The sequence below is a fragment of the Ranitomeya variabilis genome, chromosome 1, assembly GCF_051348905.1.
Source record: "Ranitomeya variabilis isolate aRanVar5 chromosome 1, aRanVar5.hap1, whole genome shotgun sequence".
Lineage (NCBI taxonomy): Eukaryota > Metazoa > Chordata > Amphibia > Anura > Dendrobatidae > Ranitomeya > Ranitomeya variabilis.
The window spans coordinates 897,351,815-897,374,604 of record NC_135232.1 but is presented as its reverse complement, the minus strand read 5'-3'; the positions used below and the strand labels follow the sequence as shown (position 1 = coordinate 897,374,604).

At 49.8% G+C, this 22,790-nt stretch overlaps 1 protein-coding gene across 2 annotated transcripts in view; it reads right to left on the bottom strand.

The window, feature by feature from the left end:
• Positions 1-7,050: 7,050 nt before the first annotated feature.
• Positions 7,051-22,790, bottom strand: part of LOC143775873 (bifunctional heparan sulfate N-deacetylase/N-sulfotransferase 4-like) — a 1,078,686-nt gene continuing 1,062,946 nt past the window's right edge. For both annotated transcript variants that reach the window (XR_013215729.1, XM_077264588.1), the window contains exon 15: positions 7,051-7,395. Coding sequence is in view for 1 of the 2 variants with exons in the window: in XM_077264588.1 (XP_077120703.1) it covers positions 7,354-7,395 (42 nt within the window). In the remaining variant the exon portion in view is untranslated. The remainder of the gene's footprint in view (positions 7,396-22,790) is intronic.

Genomic DNA, 22,790 nt, shown 5'->3' with positions numbered 1-22,790 from the left:
TTCGAAAGAAGCTTCTGAACTCTCTCGTCTATTGAATTTGACAGTTTTTGGTTGTTTTCAGCTTCAATTGTTTTGCATGTGGACAGAATACCCTCCCAGAGCTGTTGCTTAGATGTGAGCTGCCTCCCGCCATCATAGACATTCCTTTTGATGATGCTCCAGAGGTTCTCAATGGGGTTGAGGTCAGGGGAAGATGGTGGCCACACCATAAGTTTGTCCTCTTTTATGCCCATAGCAGCCAGAGATGCAGATGTGTTTTTTGCAGCATGAAACGGTGCATTATCATGCATGAAAATGATCTTGCTGCGGAAAGCACAGTTCTTCCTCTTGAACCATGGCAGGAAGTGTTTTAGAAACTCCACATAGATTATGGAGTTCATCTTTACCCCTTCAGGGATCATAAAGGGGCTGACAATCTCTCTCCCCATGATTCCAGCCCAAAACATTACTCCACCTCCTTCTTGTTGGTGCCTTAGCCGAGTTTTCATGGGGTGTCCATCAATCAGCCATCCTCCACTCCATCCATCTGGACCATCGAGCGTTGCACGGCACTCATCGGTGAACAAAACAGTTTGGAAGTCAGTCTTCATGTATCGTTTGGCCGACTGGAGCCATTTCTGCTTGTGTGCAGTGGACAGAGGTGGTCAAAAGGATGGTTTACGCACCTCTGAAGGACCCTGCATCTTGTTGTTCTGGGACGTTGGAGGCACCAGCAGCTTCAAAAACTTGTCTGCTGCTATGACAAGGCATTTTTGCAGCTGCTCTTTTAATCTTACGCAATTGCCTGCTGGAAAGAGTCCTCAATTTTTCCTTATCAGCACGCACACGTGTGTGCTGGGAATCAGCTACATACTTCTTGATTGTGCGATGATCACGATGAAGTGTCTTGGCAATGTTGATTGTAGTCATGCCTTGACCTAAATACTCCACAATTTGTTGCTTCTCAGCAGCCGACACATCCTTTTTCTTTCCCATTTTGGCAAAAAATGTAGGCTGCTTAATAATGTGGAACAGCCTTCTTAAGTAGTCTTGCCTTTATTTGGACACACCTGCCAAACTAATGTGCACAGGTATCTGCAATTTCTTTCAGTGATATAAAGAGCCCTGACACACAACACCATCAATGAGTTTAAATGAGAAACAAAAAAATTCTAACCTTATCACTCATAAACTCTTTGTGCATAATAATTTGGAACACAGTGTATAATGCAGAGTTGTGAAAATAAAAAATATTTTTTTTTCGACAAAAATAATTTTTTAGCCCCCAAGTTTTTATTTTCACAAGGGTAACAGGAGAAATTGGACCCCAATAGTTGTTGTCCAATTTATCCCGAGTACGCTGATGCCCCATATGTGGGGGTAAACCACTGTTTGGGTGCACGGCAGACCTCCGAAGGGAGGGAGCACCATTTGACTTTTTGGGCGCAAAATTGGCTGTGGCGTTTAGAGACCCCCTGATGTACCTAAACAGTGGAAACCCCCTAAATCTAACTCCAACCCTAACCCCAACACACCGGTAAGGCTTCTTTCACACTTCAGTTGTTTGGCGTCAGTCAGCTCCGACATAGTGGTGGATCGACAGATCCGTCACAATTGTTGAGAAAACGGTTCTAACGGATCCGTTTTTTTGACGGATCCGTTACTTGGGGGTTGTCTGGGAAAAGTATCTACTTTTTGGAGCATGCGCAATAGAAAAAGCGGATTGGGGCAACGGATCCGCCGAAATGACGGTAACGACGGATCCGTCGCCCAAAGGTGGCCATTCTATGGAATGATGAACGCGACGGATCCGTCGCGAACCGCCATTTCGGCGCAGACAAAAAACATTACAATGGCCGTCAATGTCTAGATGACGTCCGCCAAATCTCGACGGATCCGTCACATGGCGGATGAAACGGACGACCATCCGCCACAATCCGTCGCTAATGCATGTCTATGGGAAAATAGAGGAACCGCCAAAAAAAAATGGCGGATCCACTATTTGATGAAAATGGCGGTTTCAGACTGACGCCAAAAGACTGAAGTGTGAGAGGCCTAACCCTAATGCCAACCCGATCCATAATCTTAATCACACCCCTAAGGATAATCGCAACCCTAACCTCAAAACAACCATAACCCTAATCAGAACCCTAAATCCAACACACCCCTAATCCTAATCTCAACCCTAACCTCAAACCTAACCCTAATCCCAATACACCCCTAATCCCAACCCTAACCTTAACCCTAATCCCAAACCTAACCCTAATCCCAAACGTAACCCTAATGCCAACCCTAATCCAAACCCTAATCCCAACCCTAACCCTAACTTTAGCCGCAACCCTAGTCCTAAATTTAGCCCCAACTCTAACTCTAGCCCTATCTTTAGCCCCCACCCTAACCCTAACCCTAAATTTAGCCCCAGCCCTAACCCTAAATTTAGCCCCAACCCAACCTTAAATTTAGCTCCAACCCTAACCCTAAATTTAGCCCCAACCCTAGCACTAGCCCTAACCCTAGCCCTAACCCTAACCCTAGCCCTAACTTTAGCCCCAACCCTAACCCTAAATTTAGCCCCAGCCCTAACCCTAAATTTAGCCCCAACCCTAACCCTAAATTTAGCTCCAACCCTAACCCTAAATTTAGCCCCAACCCTAGCCCTAACCCTAACCCTAACCCTAGCCCTAAGCCTAATTTTAGCCCCAACTCCTCTCTCCTGCCGGCCGGCAGATGGCAGCAGAGAGCGGGCGCATTGCGCATGCGCCCGCCATTTTCTTTCCATAGGAAGAAGTCGGCGGCTAGGAGAAGACACAGGAGGACCCAGGGACACCGGTAAGAATGATAGGGTCCCCGAATCCCCCTATTTCTCTGTTCTCTGATGTGCTATCACATCAGAGGACAGAGAATTACACATCACTTTTTTTTTTTTTGTGGTCGCCGGTAAACAGTTTATTACCAGCAATCTCAAAACAGGGGTCGGTAAAAACCGACGCCGATCATGTTCTTTGGGGTCTCGGCTACCCCCAGCAGCCGAGACACCAAAGATCTCCCGGGTGCCGGCCGGCGGGCGCACTGCGCATGCGCCCGCCATTTTTAAGATGGCGGCGCCCATCGGGAGCCACGAGGAGCACCGGGGGAGACAGGTGAGTATCGGAGGGGCATCGGGGGCGATCGGGGACTCCATTTCTCTGTCCTCCGAGACAGGGGTCTAAGGGGTAACGTTTCTCCTTATGAAGAGTGACATACCATCTGGCTTGTCAAGGTAAGGAGGCTTATTTGCCGTACAATGCTCCTCTGGGAAATTAAATATGCAAATTGCCTCTTCTGATAAAAAGAGAACTTAACTCTCTAGCGCCACCTGTTGGAAGTAGCGATCCTACAAGTCACAATCAACCCTCAGATGGTATGTCACTCTCCATAAGGAGAAACGTTACCCCTTAGACCCCAGTCCAGAGCCTCTCACCTAGCCAAATCAGTTTTCATGCTTCGCACTGACGAGGGCCAACAGCCCGAAACACCGTGTCTGCGAATTGAGATACTGATTTGGCTTTTATCCTAAGTCATGTTGCACGACTCGTTAGAGGGTTGATTGTAACTTGTAGGATCGCTACTTCCAACAGGTGGCGCTATAGAGTTAAGTCCTCTTTTTATCAGAAGAGGCAATTTGCATATTTAATTTCCCAGAGTAGCATTGTACGGCAAATAAGCCTCCTTACCTTGACAAGCCAGATGGTATGTCACTCTCCATAAGGAGAAACGTTACCCATTAGACCCCTATACCAAAGAAGTAATTTTCAGAACTGGTTTGTGTTTTTTATTAGTGTAGCAAATAAATGGCATGTGCTATTTAGTTTCCATTTATAGGGCAAAGAAAAACATTTTCGGGATCGGTGTGTGTTTTCTAATAGTCTGGAAAATACATATCGTATATTTCGAACTATAAGACCCACTTGCTCCCCCAAAATTTGTGGGTAAAATGGTGGTGCATCTTATAGTTTGAATGTATCTTATCGGGGGGTGGCAGTGGCAGGAGTCAAATGATATTGCATGCGATGCTTCTGGCCCTGGTCTGGGAGGAGGGGGTGGTCAGAGGATTGACTCTGTGGGGTGATGCTGCAAGTGCCAGGCTGGTAGGAGAGAGTATTCAGCAAAGCTTGACAGTGCAGGGCTCTGCCAACATTTTGTTAAAGCCCAGATCCCCCTCACTTTTATGGCTTCAATGCTGTGGACTCTGAGGAAATAACCGTCGGAGGGGGCCCATGCGCAGATTGAGATCTTGACACTGAGATCAAAATCTGAGCAGGCACCACATGTGAATGCGTGAATGCACCAAATATAAATAAGAGGCAATATAAGATGCGTTCGCAGTCCGGGGTCCATCGTGCAGAAAAGACACCTGCTGCTTGGTATTGACGGACTATATTAAGAGAAGACACACACCGGTTAGCTTCACCCGGTATGAAGGAAGCGAACCCTGTTGCGTCACAGGGCCACGATACTGCACAGAGAGCACAAGCAAGGAGTCACAGAACTCTGACCCAAGACTCAGGGTAAGAGTCCCTCTAGACCTCTTGCGCTCAACACCGCTACAGTGGTGTCAGGAGTAAACTAAACTTAAATAGATTTAGCGCACTGGGTGCATGCTACGCCGCTCTGGCGGACACCACTAACCACCCTAACTAGGGACTGGAAAGCGCACTAGTTACGCACGGTGCCGCACTGGCTAGCGCTGGCTAGCGCTGCTAACAGACGCTATAAGATCATGCCTTGTGTTGTATGGCATTTACTGGTGCTAGACAACTCCAACATTCACAAACATTCATCCACACGATAACTGGTTTATACTAGGGCATGGCCGTGCAGCCATGAGAACCTTTTTTAGCTATAGCTCTCCAGGACCTTCCTAGTGGTCCAATAGCAGCCGCTACAGGACCTGAGCATGTGACCACTGACCTCCAATGAGAGGTTGACCTGTGGGCATTCTCAGTGGGGGAAAAGCAGGACATAGTCCCTGGAACATCTGCTCACCACTGATCAATGCTGGCTACAAGGGCTGAACCTGGAAAGGGAGCAGTAACCAAGCGCACAGTATCAGCTTGAGCCAGATGCTGGGACTGACGTCTCTGCTGAGCAGGTTCCACTGCAGCTGGTGGAGAATGGGAGACCACAGCAGACATGGTTCAAGATTCCCCCTGTACAGCAGTGGGAACTCGACACCTATCATGCTATATCTTTTCTAGTAGTGCAGCTAATAAATAATTTGTATCAGCCTTCTTGTTGCCATTTGTAGGCAAAATAAATATTTGTTCAGGACCACTGTGTGTTTTATAGAAGTGTTTCAAACAAATAACTGGCATCAGTCAGTTTGTTGCTATTTGTAGGCCAAAAACAATTTTACAGGACAAGTGTGTTTTCTAGTACTCGGAAAAACATAATTGTCATCAGCCATCTCGCTGGCATTTATATATCAAAGAAATAATTTTCAGGCCTGTTTTTTTTCTACTAGTGTGGCAAATAAATAACTAGCATCAGCCATGTAGTAGCCATTTTTAGGCCTAATAAATAATTTTTCAGCTGCCGCTTTGTCTTTTCTAGTAGTGTGGGAGGTTGCTACACAATTCTGCCTCATTTCCTTCATACAAGAGTGGGGGAAGTGAAAGAATTAGTGGATACATTTAGTGGGGTTATACATCACATGTGTGCATAACAAAAACGTCTCAGATATACAGACAAATCTAATTTATCATTTAACTCTAGAGGACCCTGTGCGTCTGTTATGATTACCACTTTGAGGCGGATATTCTACATGTTCGATTCCAGAAAATTTTAACACATTTGGGTCTGCATTATGGCAGTCATGAATGTGTTTGATAAACCTTAAAGACCCTTTCATTGTTGCAATAGAATGATAGCGTCCCCTGAACCTTGTGCATAATGGTCTGATTGTTTTCCCAATATAATAAAACTGACGTGGACGTAAGATTGCATATACAACATATTTGGTACGGAAAGGAATAAGATCTTTTATTTCATGTGTGATTTTACCTAATTTTTAATTTTAACCTGTAATGCCTAACTGGCAAAATGAACAATGCCCAGAATGATAATTCCCTAGTGGTTTGCTTTCTTCTAGCCAAGAAGACAATTTTTTATCTGAGGTAAATCTTTTTTTTTTTTACAAGTCAATAGCCAATATTTTTATTTCTTTTGTATGTAACTAACAGTTTGTTTTGAGCTACCTCTCTAAGATCTTTTATCGCTTTCTAGCAAATACCAGTTTTTCCTGATTGCGTTTTTTATCAGACTCATACTTGGGTGATTTTAAAAATAAAAATAAATCTTTATTGTTTTTTATTGATATCATGTTTTCTTGATTTTTTTTATTAATTCTAAATGTGTTTTCTCTTTTGCTTTATTTTGTGCTTCCCTTAATAATGCTTAAGGGTAATCCCTCTCTCTAAAGTTTTTAGTAAGTTCCTCTGCTTGCCCTTCACATCCTGCATCACTACTTTTAATTTGTCTAAGTCTAAGATATTGACTAAAAGGTACCCCTCTTTTTGTATGACTGTGGTGTGCACTTCTATAAAGTAGGATAATATTGGAAGCTGTCAATTTCTTAAAAGTTTTTGTGACTATATTGCCATTTGCTATAACTATATGCAGATCTAAAAACTCTAGATTATTAATCACAAATTTTGCTGTCAATTTCATATTCATTGTGTTATGATTCTTCAAATGATTGACAAATCTATTTTTTTAACAAGTGGGAGTATGCAAATATTTGTTTTTATAGACTCTGGGAATGACAATGGGGACCATGCACCTGAGCAATATGCTGTTGGGTCAGTTGGGGTCGGTATTAAAATTTGGTCCCGGGGCCTGCAGCACTCTAGTTACACCACTGAGTGTAACAAATGTAAAACAAAAGGATTTTTTGTCAAAAGAGCCATAATTGCACAATAAGCTTTTGGAGGAAATAATTGCAAACCGACCTCTGGCAACTGTCACAATAACTACTTATGCTTGTGTAATGACAAAATTCACTTTCCAAACAAATATTCATTCAAGAGCCAATAACAACAAAAATCTTTATTTTGCTCTCGAGATCAAAGTGCTCAACACAGCAGATGTAATAAAAGACATAAATAAAAAGAGCTTTTTTTCTAAATAAAAGTAGTTTTTTAGTGGTTATTATTTTTGTATATTTGTGTATTCTGTATAATACATATATATTAATTACACTCGGAGTAAAAAATAAATATCTCAGTGGAAAAATCTTAGTCTTTTTTTCCTTCTTATTTGCTTTGTAAACTGATGTCATAATTTGCCGCAAAGGAGGGCAGAAATCATCTCCGGGAGCTGTGATCTTCTCCAGAATTAGTTAAGACCGCATGTTGATGTCCTCATTAAGTTAATACACTGAAACAACAAAAAAATAAAAATTAATTCTAGAAAGTGAATGAAAGAGTTAGAAAAAGTAAAATGAAAACATAAAAACTTCTAGACATAACAATATTTTAGATAGATAGATAGATAGATAGATAGATAGATAGATAGATAGATACATAGATAGTTGATGCTGCAGCTCTCTGGAGGTGGTCTGAGGTTTGTCCTGGACTGATCTCACCATTCTTCTTCTCTGCCTTTCTGATGTTTTTCTTGGCCTGCCACTTCCGGCCTTAACAAGAACTGTACCTGTGTTCTTCCATTTCCTTACTATGTTCCTCACAGTGGAAATTGACAGGTTAAATCTCTGAGACACATTTTTGTACCCTTCCCCTGAACAACTATGTTGAATCTTTGTTTTCAGATCATTTGACAGTTGTTTTGAGGAGCCCATGATGCCACTCTTCAGAGGAGATTCAAACAGGAGAAAAACTTGCAAGTGGCCACTTTAAGTAGCTTTTCTCATGGTTACAAAACCAAAAAAGTGCTTTAGTAAGTCAGTAAAAAGTAGGTAGGGGTATTTAAAACAAGAAAGTGATAAGGGTGCCCATACTTATGCACCTGTCAAATTTTGTTTGAATGCAGATTGCACATATTCTGTTAGTACAATAAGCCTCATTTCAAGGCAGAAACATTACTGTGTCCAACAGTTATTAGATATATGAAACTGAAATAGCTGTTGCAAAAAAACATTTTTTATAAAACATTAAGCTTAAGATTAATAGGGGTGCCCAAACTTTTTCATATAACTGTAGCTGCTCTTCGGCCAGCCAGGACTATTTTTTTTATATTTTACTTTATTGCAGTTTACAGTAGTTCTCTGTAGCACTAATATAATTTGCTCACAGTTTCCAAATCTAATAAAAAATATTATGAGTTTTAATTTCTATAGCCTTAAAATATATGTCATAGTATTGGAAGTCTCTCAACTTCACTGAATGTGATCTAATTGTTAGTTTTGACACCCATAAACTTCCAATACCATTAAATAGGTGTTAGAGAGAAAATAGTTGGAACATACATGGATTGTTATTAGTGATGAGCGAATATACTCGTTACTTGAGATTTCTCAAGCATGCTCGGGGGTCCTCCGAGTATTTTTTAGTGCTCGGAGATTTAGTTTTTCTTGCCGCAGATGAATGATTTACATCTGTTAGCCAGCATAAGTACATGTGGGGGTTGCCTGGTTGCTAGGGAATCCCCACATGTACTTATGCTGGCTAACAGATGTAAATCATTCATCTGCGGCAAGAAAAACTAAATCTCCGAGCACTAAAAAATACTCGGAGGACCCCCGAGCGTGCTCGAGAATTCTCGAGTAACGAGAATATTCGCTCATCACTAATTGTTATTTAATCCAGAAATACCTGAAAATTTATTTTATTAAGTCATGCACTGCATGCAAATGAAATAGCAACTGTCCAGTAGGAATTCCTTTATGTGTGAAGTGCCTGGAGCTATCTCAAACCCCTCCTGCCCACTCATGCCTTCTTGAAAAGGATGTTGTATAGTGGCACGGCAGGGGTGATGGGTGATAGGGAAGAGTTTAGGAAATATATATATCTTGGTACCATGTTAGCCAGTAGATAGAAAAATATTTAGAATTGAGAGTCCTCAGTGGTTGATACCTTTTAATTGCTAACTGAAAAAATGATAACAAATTACAAGCTTTCGAGACTACTCAGGTCTAGTGTTGAGCATTCCGATACCGCAAGTATCGGGTATCGGCCGATACTTGCGGTATCGGAATTCCGATACCGGGATTCCGATACTTGCCGCGTATCGGATACCGGAATCGGAAGTTCTAAGATTCAAAAAGCAGAAATTCAGCCAATGAGATTGATTCCAAGTGTGGGCACATCCTGTTTAGCATGGAGGGCATGAAACTACTGGCAAGGCTGTGATTGGCTGGTGTAATGATGTCATGATGCAGTTTAAAAGTCGCTGGCGCCATTTTGCGATCACTCTGCTGTGAATTCAGTTAGTGACAGGACGCTGTTTGCTGACTGAGGGACAGTTTAGAGATAGCGATTTGCTTCTTTGTGCTTTCCAAAGGCTAATTTAGCAACCGCTGTGTTCACCTACTATTCACCTTGCTTTTGCCTTGTAGCGCTGTTTTCACAGCGATCTGCAGGGTCTGTGTGTGTGTGTGTGTGAGTGCAGCCCAGTCTCCAGTCTGAGTGCAGCCACATAGGCCATCCATAGTTGGTTGTATTCAGTTCAGGGAGGGTGGTTCATTGCCTCATACTGTTCCTTTTTTTTTTTTTTTTCCCAAGTAGTGTAGTCTGCTGCTAATTTATTCAAAAAAATCCTATTAGTGTCTTTCCACCCGTCTCCAGCTAATTTGTGGAAAAACACTACATAGGATAAAGTAGAGGAGGGTTTTTGGGCCTTGCAGCGCCGTTTACGGCTGTCTGCACGGTCTCCGTGTGACTGCAGCTCGCCCTGTAATCTGTGAGCAGCTGTAGCCTGGTTGTCTCCAGCTCAGGGTTTTTCACTGCGTCATACCGCCAAATTAATTTTCTTTTTTTTCAAAGTAGTGTAGTCTGCTGCTAATTAATTTAAAAAAATCCTATTAGTGTCTTTCCACCCGTCTCCAGCTAATTTGTGGAAAAACACTACATAGGATAAAGTAGAGGAGGGTTTTTGGGCCTTGCAGCGCCGTTTACGGCTGTCTGCACGGTCTCCGTGTGACTGCAGCTCGCCCTGTAATCTGTGAGCAGCTGTAGCCTGGTTGTCTCCAGCTCAGGGTTTTTCACTGCGTCATACCGCCAAATCAATTTTCTTTTTTTTCAAAGTAGTGTAGTCTGCTGCTAATTAATTTAAAAAAATCCTATTAGTGTCTTTCCACCCGTCTCCAGCTAATTTGTGGAAAAACACTACATAGGATAAAGTAGAGGAGGGTTTTTGGGCCTTGCAGCGCCGTTTACGGCTGTCTGCACGGTCTCCGTGTGACTGCAGCTCGCCCTGTAATCTGTGAGCAGCTATAGCCTGGTTGTCTCCAGCTCAGGGTTTTTCACTGCGTCATACCGCCAAATCAATTTTCTTTTTTTTCAAAGTAGTGTAGTCTGCTGCTAATTAATTTAAAAAAATCCTATTAGTGTCTTTCCACCCGTCTCCAGCTAATTTGTGGAAAAACACTACATAGGATAAAGTAGAGGAGGGTTTTTGGGCCTTGCAGCGCCGTTTACGGCTGTCTGCACGGTCTCCGTGTGACTGCAGCTCGCCCTGTAATCTGTGAGCAGCTATAGCCTGGTTGTCTCCAGCTCAGGGTTTTTCACTGCGTCATACCGCCAAATCAATTTTCTTTTTTTTCAAAATAGTGTAGTCTGCTGCTAATTTATTCAAAAAAATCCTATTAGTGTCTTTCCACCCGTCTCCAGCTAATTTGTGGAAAAACACTACATAGGATAAAGTAGAGGAGGGTTTTTGGGCCTTGTAGCGCCGTTTACGTCTGTCTGCACGGTCTCCGTGTGACTGCAGCTCTATCTGTTGTCAGTTCAGCCCCCAAAAAATAAATAAATAATAAAGTTCACCAAACACACCAGTTACACCACTTTACATTTCTGTAGGCCACATTAGCTCATATTTGTGTCTAGTCCACACTTTAGATAATTAGTGCTTCTTATACCTGTTAGGAGGAGTTGCTCAGGAATAAGCACACAAATCCGTTAGTACTTTTCTGCTTATCTTTATCAGTCAACCAAGATGAAGAAGGCAGTGAGTAAGGCACGGGGGCGTGGGAGCCGTCGCGGAGCAGGGAGGGGACGTGGGGATTCTGTGCCTGCTGCGGGCACCGGTGACTCATCAGCACCCACTTTCACCAGGCAACAGTCGTTCATGCGAAGCTTTGTGTCCGAGCGCCGTACACCGCTGCTGCGTGAAGAACAAATTGAAGCTGTTGTCGGATGGATGGCAGCTAATGCATCAACTTCCATTAGTGCCACATCCTCTCAGACACAGAGCACTGGAGAGCAGCCATCTGTCTCTTCACCACCTGCCAAATTGCCCAGGCAGACAGAGAGCCCAGGACAGGAGCCGTCTCTACTTCTGTTCTCTGAATCTCTTGGCTTGGAAACAGGGGGCCAGCCAAGCAGCATTGGAGAAATGGAAGAAGAGGCAGGGTGCAGTGATGCCCAACAGCTTTTTCTGTCTTCCTCTGAAGAGGCGGGTGGGCCAGTGGCTCCGGTCACCACATCGCAGGCCGCATCAGCTGATGATGACACTCAGGTGCCACTTACTGGTGCGTGCTCTGCTGCTGAGACTACCCAGGAGGAGCAGTTGGGGGCAGAGGGTAGTGTAGATGATGAGGTCCTCGACCCATCTTGGCGTGAGGGACAGGAAGGTGGTGGGAGCAGCTCTGAGGAAGAGATTCCCCGTACGGCCCAAAGAGGGAGAGGGAGGGGGAAGACTGCGGATCCTGCAGCCTCCGCTTTGGCACCCGTTAGGAGCATGTCTCTTCCAAAAGCCAAAAAGGGCGCTCCCAAGACTTGCAGTGCCTGGTCCTTTTTTGACACAGTTGCAGATGACATTTGCTATGTCAGATGCAACGTGTGTCATCAAAAAGTCAAAAGAGGTCGAAATGTCAGCAACCTCAATACCTCCAACATGTGGAAACATGTGCGCAACAGGCACCCGGCGGAGTTAGAAAAACACACTGAAGAGGTAGGCCAACCAACAGCGGCAGCTACCACCTCTTCAGCTCGTGTTGCCTCTTCCTCTACCTCACACGCAGCTGGTTCGGCGTCCTCCCAGGATCGCCGTGGAAGAACCTCTGCCCCTGTTGTCCAGAGACCCGCTGTAATTCCACCCGCAGCGTCACTTTCCCAGTCATCCACACACTCCCAGCCCAGTCTACAGCCATCGGTAGTACAGGCATGGGAGAAAAGGCGGCCTTTCTCGTCAAACCACCCACGAGCACAGGCTCTGACTGCAGGCATTGCCAAACTTCTGTCACTGGAAATGCTGTCATTCAGGCTGGTGGAGACTGACAGCTTCCGTGACTTCATGTCATTGGCAGTCCCACAGTACAAAGTGCCCAGCCGCTTTTACTTCAGCAGGCAAGCCGTCCCTGCCCTGCAGAAGCATGTGGAGGGACACATAAAACACGCGCTACTGAACGCCGTCAGTAGCAAGGTCCACCTCACCACCGATGCGTGGACCAGTCAACATGGACAGGGGCGATACCTTTCCCTCACTGCCCATTGGGTTAATGTCGTTGAGCCGGGTACAGACCGTGCGAGTGGCGCAGGACGTGTCCTGCCCACTCCAAGGATTGCAGGAATCCATTCTGTACGCATTGACTCCTCCTCTTACACCAGTTCCTCAGAATCATCGCTGCAGGAGCCGTCACAGTCCACCTCCACATGGACCCGTGATGAACGTGTACCTGTTACGACCGACATGAGCACAGCCGTGGCCAAACGTCAACAGGCCGTCTTGAAATTAATTTTCTTGGGGAATCGTAGCCACACAGCGCAGGAGCTCTGGAATGCCATCAAGCAGGAGAGCGATGTGTGGTTTGTGCCAGCGAATCTCCAGCCAGGCATGGTAGTGTGTGATAATGGCCGAAATCTGGTGGCAGCTCTGGGCCTCGGCAACCTCACTCACATCCCATGTCTGGCACATGTGCTCAATTTGGTCGTGCAGAGCTTTTTGAGGGACTATCCGGATCTTGATGCACTGCTGCACAAGGTCCGCCTAGAGTGTGCTCACTTGCGGCGTTCCAGCACGGCAAAAGCGCGCATTGCGGCTCTGCAGCGCCGACACCGCCTGCCGGAACATCGCATCATATGTGACCTACCTACCAGGTGGAATTCCACGTTACATATGTTGGAGCGGTTGTGTGAGCAGCAGCAAGCTGTAATGGAGTACCAGCTGCTTCAGGCGCAAAAAAGTCGCAGTCAGCGCCGTACAGACTTCACAACCACAGAGTGGGCCACTATGAATGACGTCTGCCAGGTTTTGCGTCCCTTTGATTATTCCACGCGGATGGCGAGTGCAGATGATGCACTAGTCAGCATGACTGTCCCCCTTATCTGCCTGCTTGAAAAATCACTGCAAGCGCTAAGGGATGATGTTGTGGAAGAGGTGGAGGATGAGGATTCACCATTTCCATCATCTTCTGGACAGTCAGCGCCACGTGGTTCCTCACAAACGCGTAGGCAGGGGACCGTTTGTGAGGAGGATGAGGAGGAGTCAATGGAGGAGGAAGACATCCGTCCAGAGGAGGGAGTTACACAATTGTCCAGTACTCAGTGTGTACAGCGAGGGTGGGGTGATGACGAGCGGGCAGAGATCACGCCTCCAGCAGGGGACAGCGTTTCTTGGGCAGTTGGCAGTCTGCAGCACATGGTGGATTACATGCTGCAGTGCCTGAGAAACGACCGCCGCATCGCCCACATTCTCAACATGTCTGATTATTGGGTGTTCACCCTCCTCGATCCTCGCTACCGGGACAACGTAGAAAGCCTCATCACACCGTTGAACCGGGAGCGAAAAATGCGGGAGTACCAAGACACACTGGTCAATTCCATCATCTTCTCCATTCCAACTGAGAGAAGTGCTGCTAGTGCATTCCAAAGCAGCTCAGTGCGTCCAGGCCGTGGTGGAGGCTCTGCACAAAGAGGGAGCAGAAGCAGTGCCTCTGCCCAAGGCAAGACCAGTATGGCCGAACTGTGGCACAGTTTTCTGTGCCCGCCACAAAAGTCTACACCATCACAGACGGCTCCAGTCAGCAGGAGGCAACGGTTCCGTCAGATGGTGACAGACTACATGTCTTGCCCTCTTGCTGTACTCCCAGACGGCTCTTCCCCTTTCAAGTTTTGGGTCTCAAAGCTGGATACATGGCCAGAGCTAAGCCAGTATGCATTGGAGGTGCTGTCTTGCCCTGCGGCCAGTGTATTATCGGAACGTGTCTTTAGTGCTGCAGGTGGTGTACTAACTGACCGTCGCATGCGACTATCCTCCGATAACGTTGACCGGCTTACTTTCCTGAAAATGAACAAGGCCTGGATCTCGCCGGAATTTGCCACTCCTCCTCCTGATTGAATAATTAGGTCACTGTATACGTTATCCAGGTCTCCTGTTGTGTTCATCTTTCTACCACCTGAACTTAAATTCCTGGGCTCCAACACCGCCAGTTGAGGCTCAGACGTGCCGTCTGCACAGTCAAAACATACGACCCAGTGTTATTGGGTTTCAGTAACGTCAGCTGATCCCCAGCTGTGTAGCCGGCAATGTGTCATGCGACCGCCACGCTGACACAACAACTGAAATGTAAGGGAATCTGTCCCCCCCCCCCCAAGGCGTTTGTTACTGAAAGAGCCACCTTGTGCAGCAGTAATGCTGCCCAAGGAAAAGGTAGCTATTTTTGTTTAGCTCCTTGCACACGCAGAACTTAACACTTATAAAATGTGTCCACTGATACCGTAAAACCGTCCCGGAGGTGGGACTTTCCTTCGTAATGTGACGCAGCCCAGCCGTCATTCCTACCCCCCCGGCGCCGCGCACCGGCTCCTCAGCGTTGTTTTATTCCGTCCAGGAGCCTGCGCTGTTATGTTATCCCGTGGCCAGGCACACTTAGCGCTGCCCGTCTTCTGGCATCATTTGGTGTCTGGATGGCTGCGCCTGTGCGGCCGCGCTGGCAGAGAGCCCGCCTCGCAGTGTCTTCTGATTTAATCCCACTGGGGGCCTGGGATCCATGGACATGCGCAGTGCATATCTGAACCTCCACCTCTCACTCATTTCCCTATGGCTTCTTCAGACTGTTCGGTGTCAGCTGGTCCCTAACAGCATGCCACGGCCGTGACACCGCACAGTCTGAAGAAGCCATAGGGAGATGAGTGAGAGGTGGAGGTTCAGATATGCAGTGCGCATGTCCATGGATCCCAGGCCCCCAGTGGGATTAAATCAGAAGACACTGCGAGGCGGGCTCTCTGCCAGCGCGGCCGCACAGGCGCAGCCATCCAGACACCAAATGATGCCAGAAGACGGGCAGCGCTAAGTGTGCCTGGCCACGGGATAACATAACAGCGCAGGCTCCTTGACGGAATAAAACAACGCTGAGGAGCCGGTGCGCGGCGCCGGGGGGGTAGGAATGACGGCTGGGCTGCGTCACATTACGAAGGAAAGTCCCACCTCCGGGACGGTTTTACGGTTGCAGGGGACACATTTTATAAGTGTTTAGTTCTGTGTTTGCAAGGAGCATGATGAAAAGAGCCACCTTTTCCTTTTGCATCTTTTGTGCTGCACAAGCTGGCTCTTTCAGCTACAAACGCCTTGGGGGGGGGTTAAAGGTTCCCTTTCGACTTTCTCAGGCTTCGGCCTACATTGTGTTCCTCTGCTTTTCCACCTGTCCCTGGGCTCCAACACCGCCAGTTGCCGTCCAGAAGTGCTGTACGCACAGTCAACAGTCCCTCCTCTGTTATTGGGGTTCAGTAACGTCAGCTGTTCCCCTGCTGTGTGTGTGGCAATCCCTCCTACCTCCTCCAACCTCCTCCTCCTCCACCCGTCCCTGGGCTCCAACACCGCCAGTTGCCGTCCAGAAGTGCTGTACGCACAGTCAACAGTCCCTCCTCTGTTATTGGGGTTCAGTAACGTCAGCTGTTCCCCTGCTGTGTGTGTGGCAATCCCTCCTACCTCCTCCAACCTCCTCCTCCTCCACCCGTCCCTGGGCTCCAACACCGCCAGTTGCCGTCCAGAAGTGCTGTACGCACAGTCAACAGTCCCTCCTCTGTTATTGGGGTTCAGTAACGTCAGCTGTTCCCCTGCTGTGTGTGTGGCAATCCCTCCTACCTCCTCCTACCTCCTCCAACCTCCTCCTCCTCCACCTGCCCCTGGGCTCCAACACCGCCAGTTGCCGTCCAGAAGTGCTGTACGCACAGTCAACAGTCCCTCCTCTGTTATTGGGGTTCAGTAACGTCAGCTGTTCCCCTGCTGTGTGTGTGGCAATCCCTCCTACCTCCTCCAACCTCCTCCTCCTCCACCCGTCCCTGGGCTCCAACACCGCCAGTTGCCGTCCAGAAGTGCTGTACGCACAGTCAACAGTCCCTCCTCTGTTATTGGGGTTCAGTAACGTCAGCTGTTCCCCTGCTGTGTGTGTGGCAATCCCTCCTACCTCCTCCTACCTCCTCCAACCTCCTCCTCCTCCACCTGCCCCTGGGCTCCAACACCGCCAGTTGCCGTCCAGAAGTGCTGTACGCACAGTCAACAGTCCCTCCTCTGTTATTGGGGTTCAGTAACGTCAGCTGTTCCCCTGCTGTGTGTGTGGCAATCCCTCCTACCTCCTCCAACCTCCTCCTCCTCCAACCGTCCCTGGGCTCCAACACCGCCAGTTGCCGTCCAGAAGTGCTGTACGCACAGTCAACAGTCCCTCCTCTGTTATTGGGGTTCAGTAACGTCAGCTGTTCCCCTGCTGTGTGTGTGGCAATCCCTCCTACCTCCTCCAACCTCCTCCTCCTCCAACCGTCCCTGGGATCCAACACCGCCAGTTGCCGTCCAGAAGTGCTGTACGCACAGTCAACAGTCCCTCCTCTGTTATTGGGGTTCAGTAACGTCAGCTGTTCCCCTGCTGTGTGTGTGGCAATCCCTCCTACCTCCTCCAACCTCCTCCTCCTCCACCCGTCCCTGGGCTCCAACACCGCCAGTTGCCGTCCAGAAGTGCTGTACGCACAGTCAACAGTCCCTCCTCTGTTATTGGGGTTCAGTAACGTCAGCTGTTCCCCTGCTGTGTGTGTGGCAATCCCTCCTACCTCCTGCAACCTCCTCCTCCTCCACCCGTCCCTGGGCTCCAACACCGCCAGTTGCCGTCCAGAAGTGCTGTACGCACAGTCAACAGTCCCTCCTCTGTTATTGGGGTTCAGTAACGTCAGCTGTTCCCCTGCTGTGTGTGTGGCAATCCCTCCTACCTCCTCCTACCTCCTCCAACCTCCTCCTCCTCCACCTGCCCCTGGGCTCCAACACCGCCAGTTGCCGTCCAGAAGTGCTGTACGCACAGTCAACAGTCCCTCCTCTGTTATTGGGGTTCAGTAACGTCAGCTGTTCCCCTGCTGTGTGTGTGGCAATCCCTCCTACCTCCTCCAACCTCCTCCTCCTCCACCCGTCCCTGGGCTCCAACACCGCCAGTTGCCGTCCAGAAGTGCTGTACGCACAGTCAACAGTCCCTCCTCTGTTATTGGGGTTCAGTAACGTCAGCTGTTCCCCTGCTGTGTGTGTGGCAATCCCTCCTACCTCCTCCAACCTCCTCCTCCTCCACCCGTCCCTGGGCTCCAACACCGCCAGTTGCCGTCCAGAAGTGCTGTACGCACAGTCAACAGTCCCTCCTCTGTTATTGGGGTTCAGTAACGTCAGCTGTTCCCCTGCTGTGTGTGTGGCAATCCCTCCTACCTCCTCCTACCTCCTCCAACCTCCTCCTCCTCCACCTGCCCCTGGGCTCCAACACCGCCAGTTGCCGTCCAGAAGTGCTGTACGCACAGTCAACAGTCCCTCCTCTGTTATTGGGGTTCAGTAACGTCAGCTGTTCCCCTGCTGTGTGTGTGGCAATCCCTCCTACCTCCTCCAACCTCCTCCTCCTCCACCCGTCCCTGGGCTCCAACACCGCCAGTTGCCGTCCAGAAGTGCTGTACGCACAGTCAACAGTCCCTCCTCTGTTATTGGGGTTCAGTAACGTCAGCTGTTCCCCTGCTGTGTGTGTGGCAATCCCTCCTACCTCCTCCAACCTCCTCCTCCTCCACCCGTCCCTGGGCTCCAACACCGCCAGTTGCCGTCCAGAAGTGCTGTACGCACAGTCAACAGTCCCTCCTCTGTTATTGGGGTTCAGTAACGTCAGCTGTTCCCCTGCTGTGTGTGTGGCAATCCCTCCTACCTCCTCCTACCTCCTCCAACCTCCTCCTCCTCCACCTGCCCCTGGGCTCCAACACCGCCAGTTGCCGTCCAGAAGTGCTGTACGCACAGTCAACAGTCCCTCCTCTGTTATTGGGGTTCAGTAACGTCAGCTGTTCCCCTGCTGTGTGTGTGGCAATCCCTCCTACCTCCTCCAACCTCCTCCTCCTCCACCCGTCCCTGGGCTCCAACACCGCCAGTTGCCGTCCAGAAGTGCTGTACGCACAGTCAACAGTCCCTCCTCTGTTATTGGGGTTCAGTAACGTCAGCTGTTCCCCTGCTGTGTGTGTGGCAATCCCTCCTACCTCCTCCAACCTCCTCCTCCTCCACCCGTCCCTGGGCTCCAACACCGCCAGTTGCCGTCCAGAAGTGCTGTACGCACAGTCAACAGTCCCTCCTCTGTTATTGGGGTTCAGTAACGTCAGCTGTTCCCCTGCTGTGTGTGTGGCAATCCCTCCTACCTCCTCCTACCTCCTCCAACCTCCTCCTCCTCCACCTGCCCCTGGGCTCCAACACCGCCAGTTGCCGTCCAGAAGTGCTGTACGCACAGTCAACAGTCCCTCCTCTGTTATTGGGGTTCAGTAACGTCAGCTGTTCCCCTGCTGTGTGTGTGGCAATCCCTCCTACCTCCTCCAACCTCCTCCTCCTCCACCCGTCCCTGGGCTCCAACACCGCCAGTTGCCGTCCAGAAGTGCTGTACGCACAGTCAACAGTCCCTCCTCTGTTATTGGGGTTCAGTAACGTCAGCTGTTCCCCTGCTGTGTGTGTGGCAATCCCTCCTACCTCCTCCAACCTCCTCCTCCTCCACCCGTCCCTGGGCTCCAACACCGCCAGTTGCCGTCCAGAAGTGCTGTACGCACAGTCAACAGTCCCTCCTCTGTTATTGGGGTTCAGTAACGTCAGCTGTTCCCCTGCTGTGTGTGTGGCAATCCCTCCTACCTCCTCCTACCTCCTCCAACCTCCTCCTCCTCCACCTGCCCCTGGGCTCCAACACCGCCAGTTGCCGTCCAGAAGTGCTGTACGCACAGTCAACAGTCCCTCCTCTGTTATTGGGGTTCAGTAACGTCAGCTGTTCCCCTGCTGTGTGTGTGGCAATCCCTCCTACCTCCTCCAACCTCCTCCAACCTCCTCCTCCTCCACCTGCCCCTGGGCTCCAACACCGCCAGTTGCCGTCCAGAAGTGCTGTACGCACAGAGCCAAACACCTCGCCAATGTGTTAGTGGGGTTCAGCACCGCCAGCTGTTCCCCTGCTGTGTATACGGCAACGTGTACTGCGACCGCCACGCAGGCACAACAAGTTAAATGTAAGGGAACCTGACCCCCCCCCCCCCCAGGCGTTTGTTACTGAAGGAGCCACCTTGTGCAGCAGTAATGATGCAAAGGGAAAAAGTGCCTCTTTTCGTGATGCTCCTTGCACATGCTGAACCAAACACTTATGAAATGTGTCCCCACACAGCGTTAAACCGTCCGGTAGGTGGAACTTTCCTTTGTCGTGTGACGCAGCACAGCCATCATTTTTACCCCCTTGGCGCCGTGCGCCGCCTCCTCAGCGTTGTTTTAATCTGTCCCGGAGCCTGCGCTGTTAGGTTAGCCCTTGGCCATGCACACATGTTGCGCTGCCCGTCTTCTGACCTCATTTGGTGTCAGGCTGGCTGCGCCTGTGCGGGTGCGCTGGTCGAGATCCCGCCTCGCAGTGTCGTCTAATGTAATCCCACCGCGGGCCTGTGATCCGTGCCCGTGCGCAGTGCATATCCTCTCCTCTCACTCCCCTCCCTACGGCTTCTTCAGACTGTGCGATGTCAGCTGGTCCCTAATAGCATGCCACGGCCGTGACACCGCACAGTCTGAAAAAGCCGTAGGGAGGGGAGTGAGAGGAGAGGATATGCACTGCGCACGGGCACGGATCACAGGCCCGCGGTGGGATTACATTAGACGACACTGCGAGGCGGGATCTCGGCCAGCGCACCCGCACAGGCGCAGCCAGCCTGACACCAAATGATGTCAGAAGACGGGCAGCGCAAAATGTGTGCATGGCCAAGGGCTAACCTAACAGCCCAGGCTCCGGGACAGATTAAAACAACGCTGAGGAGGCGGCGCACGGCGCCAAGGGGGTAAAAATGATGGCTGTGCTGCGTCACACGACAAAGGAAAGTTCCACCTACCGGACGGTTTAACGCTGTGAGGGGACACATTTCATAACTGTTAGGTTCCGCATGTGCAAGGACCATAATTAAAAGAGCTAAGTTTACCTTTTCCAGCATTAGTGCTGTACACAATGGCTCTTTCAGCTACAAACGCCTGGGGGGGGGGGGGGGTTAAAGGTTTCCTTTCAACTTGCTCGAGTGCAGGCTTCGGCCTACACTCCGCTCCCCCTGCTCCTCCTGCTGACCCTGGGCTCCAACACCGCCAGTTGGGGCCCGGTACTGCTAGCTGCACAGAGAAAAACACCTCGCCAATGTGTCAGTGGGGTCCAGCACCGCCAGCTGTTCCCCTGCTGTGTAGCCGGCAACGTGTCCTGCAAAAGTCACGCAGACACAACACACCCAAAGCTGCCGCCTGTGCAGGCTTCGGCCTACACTCCCCTCCCCCTGCTCCTCCTCCTCCTGCTCCTCCTCCTGCTGTCCCTGGGCTCTAACACACCGCCAGTTTTTGCCCAGATGTGCTAGCTGCACAGAGAAAAACACCAGCCAATGTGTCAGTGGGGTCCAGCACCGCCAGCTGTTCCCCTGCTGTGCAGCCGGCAACGTGTCCTGCAAAAGCCACGCAGACACAAGAACTGAAATTGAAGGGAACCTGTCCCCCCTCCCCCAGGCGTTTTTACGTTATCCAGCCACCTTGTACAGCGGTAATGCTGCATGTGTGCAAGGTGGCTCAGAAACGTATTCTCCTCGCACATGTGGAACTGAAAACACGTCTGCAATGTGTCCTCTGTGTGACCATTTAACCGTCCCGGTGGTGTGACTTTCCTTTGTAATGACACGCTGCAACCCCCTTGGTAGCGCTGCCCGTCTTCTGGCATCATGGTTTGGCTGCCTGCGCCTCTGCGGCCGCCCTGACCCACACAACGCCCCTCGGTGTCTTATTTATTGGGACTGCGAGGGTGTGATTGATGGGCAGGATCAGTGCATCAGTTCGCCTGTCCCTCCTCTCCTTCCGCCTTCTTCGGACTGTGCGGCTTCATGGCCGTGGCATGCGATAAGGGATCAGATGACGCCGCACAGTCTGAAGCGGGTGTAAGGACCCGAGTGTGAGAGGCGAACATATGTGCTGCGCCAGGCCCTGAATCCCAGCCCCGCAGTGTTTTAACAATGTTAAGACACTGCGGGGCTGGGATTCATGGGCATCGCGAACCGCACCGGCCGACATTACATGATGCCAGAAGATGGGCAGCGCTAACGGCGCTAGGCCAGGGGATAACACGACAGCGCAGACTCCTGTACAGCAAATAACAACGCTCGGGAGGCTGCACCCAGCACCAAGGTGGGATTCTTGACACCTGTGCTGCGTCTCATTACAAAGGGAACTCTCGCCTCCATTACACAGTTTGACTGTCTAAAGGGCTGAATGTTATACGTGTTCCATTCAGCGTGTGCAAGGAGAAAAATTACAAGAGCAACCTTTGACTTGCGCAGCACTGCTGCTGCATAAGCTGTGGCTCTTCTACTTTGTAACCCCTGAGGGGGGGTTAAAGGTGACTTTTGAAATCGGTTCAATTAGGCTTCGGCCTACACTCTGCTCCACCTGCAGAGCCCGGGCTCCAACAACGCTAGTTGCTGTCCGGAAGTGCTGGCTGCACAGAGCCAAACACCTCGCCAATGTGTCAGTGGGGTCCAGCACCGCCAGCTGTTCCCCTGCTGTGTAGCCGGCAACGTGTCCTGCAAAAGTCACGCAGACACAACACACCCAAAGCTGCCGCCTGTGCAGGCTTCGGCCTACACTCCCCTCCCCCTGCTCCTCCTCCTCCTGCTCCTCCTCCTGCTGTCCCTGGGCTCTAACACACCGCCAGTTTTTGCCCAGATGTGCTAGCTGCACAGAGAAAAACACCAGCCAATGTGTCAGTGGGGTCCAGCACCGCCAGCTGTTCCCCTGCTGTGCAGCCGGCAACGTGTCCTGCAAAAGCCACGCAGACACAAGAACTGAAATTGAAGGGAACCTGTCCCCCCTCCCCCAGGCGTTTTTACGTTATCCAGCCACCTTGTACAGCGGTAATGCTGCATGTGTGCAAGGTGGCTCAGAAACGTATTCTCCTCGCACATGTGGAACTGAAAACACGTCTGCAATGTGTCCTCTGTGTGACCATTTAACCGTCCCGGTGGTGTGACTTTCCTTTGTAATGACACGCTGCAACCCCCTTGGTAGCGCTGCCCGTCTTCTGGCATCATGGTTTGGCTGCCTGCGCCTCTGCGGCCGCCCTGACCCACACAACGCCCCTCGGTGTCTTATTTATTGGGACTGCGAGGGTGTGATTGATGGGCAGGATCAGTGCA